This window comes from Dysidea avara, chromosome 10 (assembly GCF_963678975.1).
Source record: "Dysidea avara chromosome 10, odDysAvar1.4, whole genome shotgun sequence".
NCBI lineage: Eukaryota > Metazoa > Porifera > Demospongiae > Dictyoceratida > Dysideidae > Dysidea > Dysidea avara.
Window position 1 is genome coordinate 14755405 of NC_089281.1, and position 16124 is coordinate 14771528.

The 16124-nt window shown below is 37.9% G+C and overlaps 1 protein-coding gene across 1 annotated transcript in view; it reads right to left on the reverse strand.

The window, feature by feature from the left end:
- Positions 1 to 3035: 3035 nt before the first annotated feature.
- Positions 3036 to 16124, reverse strand: part of LOC136268189 (5' exonuclease Apollo-like) — a 32377-nt gene continuing 19288 nt past the window's right edge. Inside the window, exons 4-9 of the mRNA XM_066063450.1 lie at positions 16005 to 16113; positions 4292 to 4395; positions 4097 to 4243; positions 3797 to 4046; positions 3635 to 3750; positions 3036 to 3299 (exon numbers count right to left, since the gene is read on the reverse strand). Of these exons, the coding sequence (XP_065919522.1) occupies positions 3044 to 3299; positions 3635 to 3750; positions 3797 to 4046; positions 4097 to 4243; positions 4292 to 4395; positions 16005 to 16113 (982 nt within the window). The 3' untranslated portion in view covers positions 3036 to 3043. The remainder of the gene's footprint in view (positions 3300 to 3634; positions 3751 to 3796; positions 4047 to 4096; positions 4244 to 4291; positions 4396 to 16004; positions 16114 to 16124) is intronic.

Sequence of the window (16124 nt, forward strand, 5' to 3'; positions counted from 1 at the left end):
CTGGTTTATTCCTTGGTTCATGGTCACGATCAGTTTCGTTGTCGGCCTCTACTAGTCTGGAAATCTCCTGATGGTCACTAGGATTCTCATCACCAACAGATAAAACTGTAGAAGAACACACCGAATTCGTGAGTGAAGGTCTGGGACTGCTGCTTGAAATTTTGTCCATTGTAAGTTGACTACGCATGCGCGGCTTACTAGTTTCGCGCCAACCTTGAGGGAGTTAGTACTACAACTGCTCCTTGAGTGGTCTTTATACGCTGCCACTAGCACTCACTATGGGTCTTTATGGCACTTACTGAGTTTGCTAAAAAGCTTAGCGAAGGTACTCTAATAGAACAGTCACCCTGTATAAGTACAGAAGCACATGCATCATGTGGGGGTAGCTATACTGAATGAGAAAGTATTTACTTAAGTACTAGTAAAGTACAAGTACTTGGACCCATTCATGTCCGTTGTTAACCTTCATGTGTACTGGAATACTTCACAGTGAAAATGAAAGAATACTCAACAGAAAGATATATGGCTTTAATTCCGAAGGCATTTGACTGACACTGCATGTGTCATATTGTCAATTATTGAAGAAATAAACATACAGAATTAAGCGCTTTGGATCTTAATCATTCACAGCAAGTCATTTTAAATGCTCAACCTCTAACTTTCTCGGGGCTATGTAATAGAGTAAAATATATATTTGCTATCAGTATCATTCAAGGGAACAGTTTTTTCCCCATGGACTCATCATGCAGTCTGCATGCCCAGTCCTAGCTTTGATTAAGTATACTTGAGTATATAATAAAGTTATAAGTATTGTTTGGTGTTTATGCAAATATCATAATGAGGCTGGATCACCAGAAGAATTTCACGAAATTCTACATTCAGGGGAGGATCCAGACTTTTGGAAAGGGGGGTCAAAATGGCACTACATTATGATCTGGTTTGGAAGTGAGACAAAAAAGAGATCACAATCTGCATGCTGCTCAATAGCTTCCCACCCCACCAACTGTGCATTTATCACTGATAAAGTACATAAAAATCCTTACATAGTGAATACTGTGACTGCTTTATTATTACACTTTACAGTGACCAGCACTGAAGGTCTGCATGACAGAAACTTGTGCTGCAGCCTTATAGGATTACCTAACCTGATTACAAGGACATGACTTCAGTGACTTATAGCAAATAAGGTGTAACAGAAAAGGGGCCAAAGTATTAGAGTGACTGCTTTATTAGAGTATCTCGATCTTGGAATTTTAGAGAACCCTCTTGACCCCCCTCTGTATCCGCCAACAACACAATTTTTATATAGGACTGCATAAATCAACTGTAGGTTACAGTTGAGTGATCATTAATATTGATATTGTCAGGAAAGGTAGAATACTGCATGAAAGATTTGAACAAGTAGCTAAAACTTATGTACCATGTTACATTGATTATGTAGCTAGCTAAGTGCATAGTCATGCATGACCTGTCCTGCCCACTCCACAGAAAGAAGCTACAATGGATGGAATTTTATTTGTCTGGTAAGGCAGAGTATAGCTGCTGTTCCAGTACAGCCTGAGATGAAGGTATTCCCTTGTACAAGTCACTCTTCAGCCCAATGACAATAAAAGCAGTTTGGCTGTGTGAGACCATGCAATATATAATCCGCACAAAAAGAGCCAAGGTGTGAAAAAAGGTGCGGCCTTAAAAAGCCTGGGTGAAAAAGTTGGGAAATCAAAGGTGGTGGTCAACAAGTGGCTGCAATGATGTTAATGCTAATAAATTTTAACAATGCACACCATTATTAAATTTTATTAGCATTAACATCATTGCAGCCATTGGTTGGCTGCCCACCTTTGATTTCATAATTTTTTTTTCATGCTTTTAAGGCTACACCTTTTTTCACAGCTTGGCTGTTTCTATGCAGATATCACTTCTTTTTGTAATTGCAAGTTCCAAGGCCAGCCTATGGTTGACCTTGATTATTCCTTTTAACTTTTTCCCCTTTACTACAGGAATCATCGAAGACTGCGTGGCTAAATGAAGAACTGAAATAAGATGAAATTTGAAGGTGCATATACACCAATGATAGCTAGATTCAACTCAAACTAGGAATGGGAGATGCCCTACCCTGAGGAAGCTTCCACTGCAGAAATGGTTAATTATACTGTTCAAGCACTATGGAGCTACAGATACATGAAAACTTTTTTTACCTAGATTTTTTATTATTCCCAGGGTTACCAGCACCCCTTGCCACCACCCTGACATCACAAAACTATATGACACTACTCCTTCTGAAGAGAGACAAGGAGAGCAAGTCTTCTGTAAAATACAGCACTGAGCAGCATGACCCATACCACCCCTTAATGTTCAAAATAAAAGTGGACTTTCTCATGTTCAAAACGTCAATAAACTACAGTGTAATTATACATTTTTTTTGTTCCAAAAACTATTACGGTTTATGTCAAGAAGTTGACCCATTAATGACCAAACAACTCTTATTTTACTAAAGCAAAACATCACAAGAAATTATAGTGAAATGCATTCATTATTCATGGTTGGAATGGTCACTATGATGAGGTTGCCATTGTCAAGAGATGAGCACTAGAAGTTATTTTACAAAACTTGCAGTTTTAAGTTTCAATTTCCAATTGCTTTTTTGTGGCTTGGCTGTTTTGGCACAATACATGACAGAACACCTCCAACCAGAGTACATTTTATGGACAAGAATTTATTACATAATCCAACACCCAGTCAGATATAATTTCTAAAAACTTTGCTTTGGTCCCAGCCTTATGCATTTCCCAGCCTTATGCATTTTTATGACCAAAAGTTCTTAGTCACAAAGGGTTCAATTGTAATGACCAAAAGTAGTAGTGGACCAATATGACTTGCAAAATATATATGAACATGAATGAACTGTTGTAGATATTTGCCGTTTGTTTACCTTCCAAAACAAAAGCGGATTTCTGGTATGGATGTGTGAAAGAGTATTATCAGTAACAGGTGACACGTGATGAGCTTATATAGTGCGCTGACAAGTTACAACTAGATTCATATATCAATATAGTAATTGTAACCAATCATTTGTATTAATTTGTGGGTGTGGCTGGTTTGTAAAATAGTTCAGTGCCATAATCCAAGCATCATGTGATGCAGAGCCCAACCCATCAATCTTGGAGAGGTGATTCCTTGAAATTTGAAAATACAATTCATCACTATGTGAATACAAGCTAGATGGGTGTAGCTGGTTTCCAGAATCCACTGCTGCATCAGATGGGTGTGGCTGATCATCAAACTCAACCCCCTGAGATTTCCTGCAAATAACTCTTATAATGACCACTACAGTATACAGCATAAGACATTATGAATACGGTCCAAATTTTGTGAAAAGTGTTAACTGAATGACACAGTGGAACCGAGTTATTTGGACACCTGGTACTTGGTCAAGCAAGTCAAAATGATTGCTGCATTAGAGTTATATTGCAATAAGCAGTTATATTTTCATATGGTGTTATGCTTTCTGCATGTGTTATAGACTAAAGTATGGGCAGACAGGGCCTTGCAAAATCATTCCAGCATATGGTCACAGATTATTTGCATAACACAGTAAACAAAACTTGGATGACCTGTTATTCAATGTTCACTGTACCTTTTCCGTTGTGTTGGTAACGAGGAATGTCGTTTTCTTAACCTCCCAGGCACACTGGTAGCAGATTCAGAACATGTCAACATTGTCTTGATTGGTAGGGGTATGGTGTATTCCTCCTGGGGGATCACATGATGTGATGTGATTAATGATTACATGACATACTGAGGGAGTGTGGTCCAATAGTTCACTAAAGTAGTCCATGTTACCATGACACCTGGATACATTAGGTCTCACAGAACGAGGGTGTACACTTGTAACAAAACTCTTCAATTCTGAAAATGAGCAATGATCAGAGTATGGTATAATGGTGATATTGGGATGTGAATTAAAAGGGAGTGACCCTACTCCACAATGTCGACTGGTTGGCATGACAACAAAAACCTTGCCATACTGGTCAATCCACTTGTCCACCCTAACAGGAAAGGACCATCACATGTACAGTAATCAACGTAGGATGTGTACCTTTGTGGGGTAATCTCATTGACAAGCACAACATGTACCCTAGTGGTATCACGGTCTATTGTGAACACGTTAGGTGATTGTAGTACTTGTAGGATTTCCATGCGGTTAGGTGATACACTTAGCCACACCCTACACTTCTGGGCTACCCTAGAAATTGAGCATAGCAATCAGACATGTCACCATAAAAACACTCACATCACAAGAAGATCTTCTTTTCCAAATAAAGGCACACCAATAAACACCTCATGATCAGTCATTGCTGATTGGACTAGTTTAACCACCTTGTCACCAGCAGCTTCCTGTAGCGGTCAAGTAAACAGTATACATATGCAACACATGCAGAAAAAAAAAGGTATTCAACAAATATAACATAGTGCATAGGTGGATCAAAGGATGCTACAATGTAGCTCAATTGGGCACTTGCCTGGGATATATCTGAATGTAGCTTGGCTAGCTGGTTATATAAAAGTTAAGGCCACAAATTGATTGTGGGAATTAATTGAATCCCTTTGCTACTATTATCCAGTGCAGTAATTCTGAACAAAGTCATTGATCTGAAAACTTGTGATTGAACTGGCCCACAGATGTCCACATCCACATCTTCTGGAGGTTGCACCCCCAGAAGTTAGACTTCATATGGCACACAAGCAGTGTGCGACATTTGCACTGTAGAAACACTCCTTGTCTGTTGAATTTCGGGCACCCTCTGACCTGTGCTTTTGCTGGAGAAGATGACATTCTAGTGAATTAGCGGCGTTAAGGGTTAATCTATAGCTATGACTGAGCCCTGCCCTTATGTGCTAGGCATTTGACTACATTGGCTCATACTTAAATCCTAGCATTCATACACTAATTTTTTGTTGACACTGTCTGCTTAAGCACCATAAGTTCTACAAGACTTCTAGTGCTAAATGTTACCTCACTGTCTAAACTTTTGCATGGTCTATAACATAATTCTTAGATATAGCTGCTACTAAACCTACACCTTTTTAACTATGGCCCATCTTTTATTGTTAAAGTACAATTTTTGTTGACACTTACTTCATTGTTAGAAAGCTTTCTGCCATAAACTTGTTCCTCATTGCGTGGTTTATGCATGGCTACCAGGCTTACCATAGTGCTAGATTTCCTTCTCGTCTTTATTACTTGAACTGTTCAACTGCAATGATTAAGAAGCTGAAGTATGAGCATGTTGTCCTGACCAGCTATTCTAAAACACGTGTAGATTTGGCTACACAAGTATTGCATCCATTATTATTAATCAATTTCAGCTGTAGGTTCTGATTAATTGCAAGTAATAATCAAGTGGATATATACAAGGATTCATTTGACCCAAGGTGAAGAAGCAGAGGAAATCGCCAAATTTGTTGAAACGTTTGACAAGTTTTTGACTGCCTGAATCTCAGTTATGCAAAGGCTGGCTTGCACAGCAAGAATTCCTTTAAAAATCCCTACCACCGTGCTAAAGATTTCAGACTCAAGGTGTGTTTGAGAAGCAATGCATGTTGCAATATTTTAGTTATTATACGGTGGTTAGAAGAAGACATGGTTGCTTTCTTGGACAATTGGGAAAAGAGTGAAGAGAGAATTGAAGATCGCAAGCAAGAACAAATTATGATGCTTTTACCCTTGAAAACCCGTCAAGGTATCAGAATTACAAGTAACTGCCATACCAATAAAATGTGTGAATCATCACAAAATTTTCCCTAGTAAAGTCATTTGTGGAATTGGTTCAATACATTTCACTATTCCTGGTGCAGGGATATTTTTTGCAGCAACAAACTTTGTCAGGATAGTTTAGAGAATTATTTTGGGCAGCAGAGACAGAGAGGAAGGACTCACAAGAGTCCAAATGCTTATCAGTTAGTTTGATGACCAATGAAGATCTTCTTTTTCAATGGTGCATTTGTGCAATAATATGTCACTTTTTAGCCTTCTTAGTTCATCTTCTTAATAGGGTGTTCTCTATCCCAGCACTTTTCTGACCACTGCAGTTTCCTCGTATTGTCAAACAAGCTGAATTGGTAACTCTAAATGCCTGGGAATATTTAGAGTTCAACCATCTTTTGCCGTGATTATGTGCAAATTCATTTTTAGTCAAATTTAATTCTCCATAATCAAAAATAATTGATATGTTTCATTGATAGCCAGTGTTCTCTATGTCATCTATCACCATCATTTAGGTCTGATAGACAAGCATCATTGCTTCTCTTCCAGCACAGGAGGATGCGCTTCCGGTGCTTTTCTGCAAACATAGCCTGCAACATATCTGACAGGGGAGGTAATGTCAGTGCATCATTTGTTGTTATTGGATGGTCACATTTAATTACTTCTTTGAACACTTCAGGGGTGACAATGACAGAAAACTGTTGATGAACTAAAACTTCCAAGTCTGTCCAAAAAGTATTTCTGTCCTCTCTAAATGGATCTGATGTTCGAAGCTTGTGGTACTCACCCCATGTTTTAGCACTCTTAAGGTGTTTTGTTTCATGAGCGGCATTAGGTAACTAAACACTTTTTCAGAATATTTACAAGGTATTCAGAAAATTGTTTTGTCAACTGGAAGTTGTCTTGATCACCGACAGTAATAGCGGTCGCTATTTCATGAGCAGAAACGGCTGATGCCAAAGCAACTTTTGATCCAATACGGACTGCACTATTTCATGAACAATTCTAAACAAAAAACAGCTTAGTACTGTACACTGGCTTATAGACTACAGCATAAAGTGATTACCATGTAAAAGGGATGATGCTCTTTCACTACCATTCATGTGAGACGCTGCCATTAGCAATAGTCCTAGCCATTACCTCAAAAGGTGACAGGGATTTTTCATTAATATTAGTAATTGAAATAAACCACTCCGTAATTCAAGCAAGAATTACTTTCAAATCTAATCGGACAAGAAACAATGTGTTAAAAGGTGTTAAAAAACTCTGCGTGCCATGGGGTCTATTATACTAAACAGCCGAAGCCAAACAACAAACTATGAAATATGGCTTCAGTTTTTACATAACATTTATTGATAGCAAAAAAGAAATGAGTTTGTTTAGCTACTGCACAGCAACAGCAAACAATTACGCACTGCATATATCTGTATTAAAGCCTGGCTCAAATAAACGCTTGGGCTCAAATACACGCCGGGTACTTTGTCCCAAACTATAATACACGCCTGGGTCCGCATAGATGCCGAGGTGCCAAAAACTAGACAATAATTCTAATAAACACCAGAGTCGTGAGCTGTACAAGAGTCTATATATACTGGATAAATTGTATTTCATTGTTGCAAAGTGAAGATTCCAAACTGTAAGTTGATTATATAAGCACTTTCAGCACCACTTTGTTCACAATCACCCTTCACCACGTGTGCTCTAAGAAATAAACCTGGGCCTGAATATATGCTGGGCTTGTTTACTCCAAAATCACTTATAGGAAGCAAATGCCCGGGATTATTTTATATGAGTGTATCCATTCACTGGACTGGACTCACATAAAATTTGCTCAAACACATTTTTTTCAACCACAAACACCTTTTTCAACTGCTAAAAGTGATTTCATACAGTAGTACACCACACTTGAAGCTATAGGGCTCTCCTCTCCATGTCTTGTCTTGCATTAAAAGAGGCACATGCAGCTAACTGTAGTCTATCTTTTTTAAAACTAAGCATTACAGCACAAGTGCTGAAGGTCTGTAAGATACCTGGTCCTACAGCCTGTTTAAAGATGTTATATTAAGTATAATTGAAAAGGTGCTATATAGTTTTGGAGGTCTATAACTTTGGTTTGAACCCCTGTTACACTCACTGTATTTTTTTTTGCAAATATTATTATTACTAATGGATGGATATACAAACAGGGTTACAAAAATAAAGTTTAGGCACTAGGCCTTTGTTCATATCCATATCCTATGTCATTCCAATAATTATCAAGACTTGCTTTGAAAGTAGAGATTGTTGGTGCTGAAATAACTTCTGCTGGCAGGGAGTTCCATGTATTTATCACTCTCTGGGTGAAAAAATTTGACCTTAAAAGTAGACGTGATGGTTTTTTGAAAAGTTTCAAGTGGTGTCCTCTTGTGTGATGCACAGAGCTTAGAGTAAAGTACCTTGACCAGTCGACATCATAATAACCGTGTAAAAGCTTGTAAACTTCGATTAGATCCCCTCGTTGTCGTCGACAGTAAAGAGAATAGAGTCCGAGTTTTTTTAACCTTGACTCATAAGGTAGTTTGACTAGTTCATTCACAAGTTTAGTGGCCTGCCTTTGTACATTTTCTAGAGTGCCAATGTCCCGGGCTAGATATGGACACCAAAGCTGGACACAATATTCTAGCTGTGGTCTAAGATAAGTTTTATACAGGAAGATAAACAATTCTTTAGAGAATTTTGTAAAAGTTCTTTTAAGCAATCCCAGGATTCTGGTTGCAGCAGCTGCAGCTTTATCACAGTGCAAGGAAGGTTTAAGAGAAGATGTTACCCATATGCCTAAACCTTTCTCAAAATCTGTCATTGTCAACTCTACAATAGACCCCAAAGTTTCCATTGTATAATTTGCTCCTGTGCTTTTAGCTATATGCATCAATTTGCACTTTTCTAAGTTAAGATTCAGTAACCAGATTCCATTCCATTCTTGCATGTTGATCAAGTCTCTTTGGAGTTTTGTCACATCACATATGCTTTTAATTATTGAAAATATCTTTGTGTCATCTGCAAAAACACCTAGATAGCTTCGGAAATATCATTTATATATAACACAAAAAGCATATGTGTAACCTTACCTTCCTGTTTGAAAGTGTGTGCATTGGAAGCAATTCTTTAACACTGCATACTTGTTGCTATTTACAAACATTATAAACCAAAGAGCCGGCAAAGCTAGAGTGAAGGCACAGACTACAGGAAATTTCTAATAATAGTGTAAAACGTATATACGGTGGCTATTTTACAAAAGAAGGCTAAATAGATAAGACAACAGTGTTAACAGTGCTCATTGCTAGCAGTAGGCAAAGTACGATAAAGAACTGCACGAATTATTTTGACCATCATGATTATGATGAATGTGTACAACAAAAAAAAAGACAAGTATGTGAATCCTTGGACTAACATGCGACCACAGATCTGATCTACACAGTAGTCAGTTGTGGGCATGGCAAGAAAAAAAAAGTATAACTACATGCATACGTACATATATACAACAAGAGAAAGCCCTACAAGGTAACTACAAAACCTAGTTCAATCAGTCTGGGTCGATAGTCCATTCTTTACAGTTACTCCCAAAAAAGATCCTCCGAGATGCAGAAATTGATGCCCCAGCCATTTCATTCAAAACAGCTCTAACAATGGCTTTTGAAAACAATAAATCTTGATCCATGAAAAAAACTACATCTTTAAGTGCATTGACTGAATCAGAAAGGTAGTGACCCAAGACGCTAACTTCCACAGTACTGTAATAATTAGCGATATTCAAACAGTCCAACTCTGCAAGCAGCTGCAAATATTTGGGCTTTTGTTGCTTTCGACAGTGAGCAGACTCAAGGTGTTGTCGTGAGTCAAGAGGGCAGGTTAATTCAATAATACCCATCAAAGAAGAACAGGAATGATAGAGAATGAGGTCAGGACGATAAGGTGTGATTAATACTGTTGAAGGAACGGTTTCCTATGGTGTTTCATTAAAGCAAAAACCGTTTAAGTCAGCATACACCCTAACATCTTGGTGATCAGCAAAAAGGGTTGTCAACTTGGAGACCAAAATATGCAAAACTTGATTGTGACGATAAGTGTACCTCTGTTGAGATAGTGCCATTGGGCAGCCACCTAGAATATGGGATGGGTTTTAGTGTAGTTTTTGTGATCAATGTACAAGTTTAATGTCTCATGGTGAATGGTGTCAGTTTCTAAGACACTTACTTTAGTCAAGTTTGGTGATAAAAAGCAAGAAAATAAAAAAAAATTTGAGTCCAGTAATCCAGTCCAGTAATCCAGTCTAGTAATCCAGTCCAGTAATCCAGTCCAGTAATCCAGTCCAGTGAATGGATACACCCGATTTTATATGGATAAATACAGCAGCTTATAACATAGGTGAACACTTTCTGTCACCCAGGTTAATTGTTTTTAAAAGTGTGAAAGATTAACTATTCAAGCAGGTGGTGTCCAATGTGTACTCTTAAAGTAAAAAGCAAAATTGTGTAAGCCATAACATTCTTTTATGTATCTATTTATATTATCAAGAGCATATAATGGCTGATTATATATTATATACTCTTGTTACCCATTACATATTATGATAGTGTAAGATGGAATTTCAATACTGTCAAAGTTTTCAATACTTTTAGAGGAATTAATTCAAAGAACAGTAGGGTAGCTTGTTCAAAGTGAAATGGAAACTCACTTAAAATGTGCACATAACACTAAATTTTACCTTGAAACAACAATTCTACCTATTGCAATGAAGTCAGGTACATACAAGTTCATAATAATCCCATACAAATATTATGAACTCTTGGCAATACTATCTACATCTGTGTATTTTGATTTGTACATTATGAAATCCATGCATTACGGCACAAATAGACAAACTGCGCAAATAATAAAATACACACTTGATATTTACATGTCATCATTTATACTCGTATGTTAGAAAGCATTGTTTTTTTTAATACAAATTTTAGTGAAGAGTACACATTAATTAAGACGTTTATAAATGACAGCTCTGCATTTATGACTTGTCAAGCAATGAATTCAATGATGAAAATGTGGTTCAGTTTCTCAAGACAAATTTATTGCTATTACTGATGGTGATGTGGTTGGCATATAGCACAAATTGTGACGTACACTACGTGGTACCTGATAATGTGGCTACCGATAATAATAATAATGAAACACTACAGCACTACCTCAACAACTTTGAAAATTACTTCAGTTCTCATACTCAACTAGTATTCCTACCAGGTAGCAGTGTGCGAAATAACTTTTCAGACATGTCCTGCCGTACTGTCAGGGCATTGTGAAACTTGAGTGGACATCAAGCAATTTGACCAGACATTTTAACTTTTATTGTTTCTCCTTTCCTATGTTTCTACCGCTTGAATGTTTGTTTCAAACATTGGGGCCACCAATGTACTGTAGAGCTGATCACTTATCAACCACTCACTGATATTGATAGTACAGCATTTTAAAGGGTAGCTACTGGCCACATGAAAGGGCCTCTATAGAATCAATTGGGCCTTTGTAGGAAAGGAGTCAGTCAAGGCCTTCCATTTGCCTTGGAATGATATAGCTATATGGTCAAACTTTGCTTATGTTTCCATGGTCTAGAATTATAGTGGCTCTATCCCTAATACGAATAGATGTACTGATGCCTAGCTTAAAAACTGGTTGTACAGGTGATCATGAATATCACAAGTAAAAGCTACTACTTGCAATCAGGTTATAAATACATTGAAAAACGATGGGGTTGACTGGGATTGATTAGATATTTGGATGGTGCTTCACGTAGGCTTCAAGGTGATGTACTTTGTTTTGTAAAAACGCTTGGTGATTGGGGTGAAATTAAAAGTTGCGGTTTGGTGTGTAGAACTTCCTCCAGAATGGACCTTATCTGCAATGACGTCAAACATGTAAAAATGGCCACGATAGTGTGGGACTTTCGTAAAATTTGTATGGACGACTATGGGAGGAAAAATTTTGAACGTACTTATTGTAATGTCTTATAGCCAGTGTTGGTCAAGTTACTTTGTAAAAGTAACTAGTTACATATTACTTGCAACTGAACTATTTAGTTACAGTTACATATTACTCATAAAATAAAGTAACTATAATAATACATATTATATTACTTTGTGTCCACAGCCTTAAGCTGTCACGTGTGAAACTACCACCTTATCACGTGACGTGATTGCACTGTTGGACGATGCGCAAATCTTGGTTATAAGTAAGAAGCTGGTGAATAAGCTTCATTCAGTAGGCTTCGTTACTTTGTTGTGGCTAGGCATTACTCAGAGGATAACTAACGAGATTAGTAACTTCGTTATTTGTAGTAATAATATTACGTAATATTAGACTCGTTACAGTAACTATATTACTTAGGTAACGCGTTACATTTGTAAGTAAAGTAACTTGAGTTATATTACCTGTTTTTATAGCGTATTTCATTATATTACTTAGTTACCACAAAAGTAATAATATTACGTAACGTGTTACTCCCAACACTGCTTATAGCCATACCTGAGGGTTAGAGCTCGATATCTTCTTTCTTGGCTGAGATATGATCGTTAAAAATTTTTCTTCCATACAAATTTTACAAAAGTCCCACAGCTACCGCCACCATTTTATGGCTGTGACGTCATTGCGGATAAGGTCCATTATCACGTATGCATTCTATAATCAGAACAATGATACTTTACCAAATTAAACTGAGATTGATGTATAAACCTCTTCAATAAAATGAGTTTCGCATAATTTGTTTTAGGGGTGCTTAAATTGTGTCCAACCTCCTCTACTCAGAGGTTAACTTGGGCATGCCTTTGTGGTCAGTACAAACCAAAAACACATAACTTAATTACATGTCATGTCTGGCCTCCCTCCTAGCCCAATGCTAACACTATAAACTTTGAAACGACAAATTCAATTACATGTATGGCCTGACACCTGGTGTAATTGACCGGAAATCATCTGGGTGTCCGGACGTTATTTTGCACACTGTACTTTGATACAGTACAAGTTCTGGGGGTTGTTCCCCATGAAATATTGCATTGTAACAGCTATGCTTTGCTCCTGCATGTCACAATGCAATACAATCTCAGAAGGCTAAATTTTCTGATTTTCTATGGGGGAGGGGTGGCATATCTTCACAGACCCCTTTAGATGAAGCACACATTCATCTATAACAAAACAGCCAAGCTGTGACAAAAGGGTACAGCTAGCCTTTAGAAAAGATGAAAAAGTTATGAATCAAAGATGGAAGCCAAGAAAGAATTTATAGCAATTGTTAATTTTAATAATGCCAAGCCTATGCATTGATTGATCATTACCACTTTTGATTTCACACTGTTCATCCTGATGGCTGACTTCTCTTTACAGCTTGGCTGCTTGGTAGAGACACCACATCTTTTTTCATTTACAAGTCTCTAAGCTGGTTTCACAACTTACATACAAGTACACAAAAAAAAATAGAATTTTCAACTAGAGTCGGGACCATAGCACATTGATAAAAAGCACATCGATGCTCAGTAGGGATATAACACTTCTTATTGTTTTGCTGTGATTTAATATTGTGCACTACTCCAGCTTGTTTCAGCACTTTTTATCGATGTGCTATGGTCCCTACTCTAGTTGAAAATTCAAATTTTTTTTGCGTACTTGTTTGTTAACTTTTTTTGTAAATAATTATTATTATTAATTACCCACGTATACCGTATCTGAAATGGTGCTGCGTTCCCCAGCTATATCAATTATTGTCTGAAAAGTGAAGTATCCATTACACTTCGTTGTCAACTATGTTCAACTCGTTACACAACAGTACGAACCAAGATCTGCTCAAAAAGCACCTCTGCAATCAAACTAGCTACTGTGAAAAATACGGACGATTTCTATTACGAAGGGAAGTCCATCATGTGCTACCGCCAAATCAACATTTTTCGCTGTCAGCAAAGATGAATGGGACACAAAGGAGGACACTGGTAAGTCCATGAAGAACGCATTGTACGTACTGCGGTATGCCAATAGGTACCTCTTGGGCCGAAGCGACGTCAAACAGTGAAAAAATTAAGCCTGTAGCCTTAGCCGTTATCAAGTTATGCTTGTCTGAAGGCATCAGTCAGTTACTTACTCAGTCAGATAACACTTCTTATTGTTTTACAGTGATTTAATATCATGGACTACTCCAACTTGTTTCAGTACTTTTTATCGATGTGCTAATTTTTTCGTGTACTTGTTTGTTAACTTTTTTTGTAAATAATTTTATTATGATTGGTGAACCCACGCATACCGCATCTGAAAAGGTACCGCGCGCCCCGGCTATATCAATTATCGTCTCAAAAGTGAAGTATCCATTACGCTTCATTGTCAGCTATGTTCAACCCGTGGATATCCCAACCCGTTACACAGCATTTCGAATCAAGAACTGTTCAAAAAGCACCTCTACAATCCACACATACCAAAAGAAAGAAATCGTGCCGCGCGCCCCAATCATATTAATTATCGTCTGAAAAGTAAAGTATCCATTACGCTTCGCTGTAGGCTATGTTCAACCCGTTACACAGCAGTACGAATCAAGAACTGTTTGAAAAGCACCTCTGCAATCGAAATAGCCACGATGAAAAATACGGACGATTTCCGTTTCGAAGGGAAGCCATCACGTGCTCGCGCCAAATTGACACCTTTCCCTGTCAGCAAAGATGAATGGGACACAAAGGAGGACACTGGTAAGTCCATGAAGAATGCATTGCACGTACTGCAGTATGCCAAAAGGCACCTGTCGGGCCGAAGCGACGTCGAACAGTGAAAAAATCAACCCCGTAGCCTTAGCCGTTATCGCGGTACGCTTGTCTGAAGGCATCAGTCAGTCAGTCAGTCAGTCAGTCAGTCAGTCAGTCAGTCAGTCAGTCAGTCAGTCAGTCAGTCAGTCAGTCAGTCAGTCAGTCAGTCAGTCAGTAGAAAATTCCGTTGAATAAAATTTTTTTTAAATTCCGTAGCAACTTGTTGAAAGCATTTCGGGTCGATCTGAAAGCTTGTTTGGGCTTAGTTTTACCTCACCAATACTGCCTCATCGTCGTAATGGAAAATCAAGGCTGGTTTTTGGGTGATATTATTTCGTGGGCCACGCCTACTCCTTTGTGGTGCCTACTATACAGTTACTATCGTACTGTATGATTTTTAAATTCCGTAGCAACTTTCTGAAGGTGTTTCGGCTTGATCTAAAAGCTTCTTTGGGCTTAGTATGACCTAACCAATAATGCTTCACTGTCGTCTGGGAAAATTGAGGCTGGTTTTTGGGTGATGTTATTTTGTGGGCCACGCCTACTTTGTGGTCCCTACTATACAGTACTATCATACTGTATGATACCATTGCAAATACCCTAAAGGTAAATCAGAAGTGCCAGTGTACAAAGGATTATTAAAATGCACTATTACAAAGGGTAATCAAAAGTTTGATGACTTCCTTTACATTACACAAGGGTGTATCCATTCACTGGACTGGACTACTGGACTGGATTACTGGACTCTAGTTTTTTTTGTTTTCTTGCCTTTTATCACCAAACTTTACTAAAATAAGTGTCTTAGAAACTGACACCATTCACCATAAAACTTGTACATTGATCACAAAAACTACAGTAAAATAGCCACCATATATATGTTTTATACCATTATGATATAGAAATTGCCTGTAGTCTGTGCATTCACTCTAGCTTTGCCGGCTCTTTGGTTTATAATGTTTGTAAATAGCAACAAGTATGCAGTGTTAAAGAATTGCTTCCAATGCACACACTTTCAAACAGGAAGGTAAGGTTACAAAAAAATACAATGATTGTAACAGGGGTTCAAACCAAAGTTATAGACCTCCAAAACTATATAGCACCTTTTTCAAACATACTTAATATAACATCTTTAAACAGGCTGTAGGACCAGATATCTTACAGACCTTCAGCACTTGCGCTGTAACGTCTATTAAAAAAAAAAAAAACTATTGTTAGCTCTTTTTTTAATGCAAGACAAGACATGGAGAGGAGAGCCCTAGCTTCAAGTGCGGTGTACTACTCTATAAAATCACTTTTAGTGGTTGAAAAAAAGGTGTTTGGCCAAATTTTATGTGAGTCCAGTAGTCCAGTCCAGTAATCCATTCCATTAGTCCAGTCCAGTGAATGGATACACCTCATTACCCTAATCTACACAAGTACACTACATAGTACATACATACCCTGGACGGGAACACACAGCTTGGATGGCAGTAGGTGTTATCAATGTATACAACATCGATGGCCTTCCGTCCTGACAGTAGGTCATGATGTAATAATAAGGGGTGGAGCCTGTGAGAACA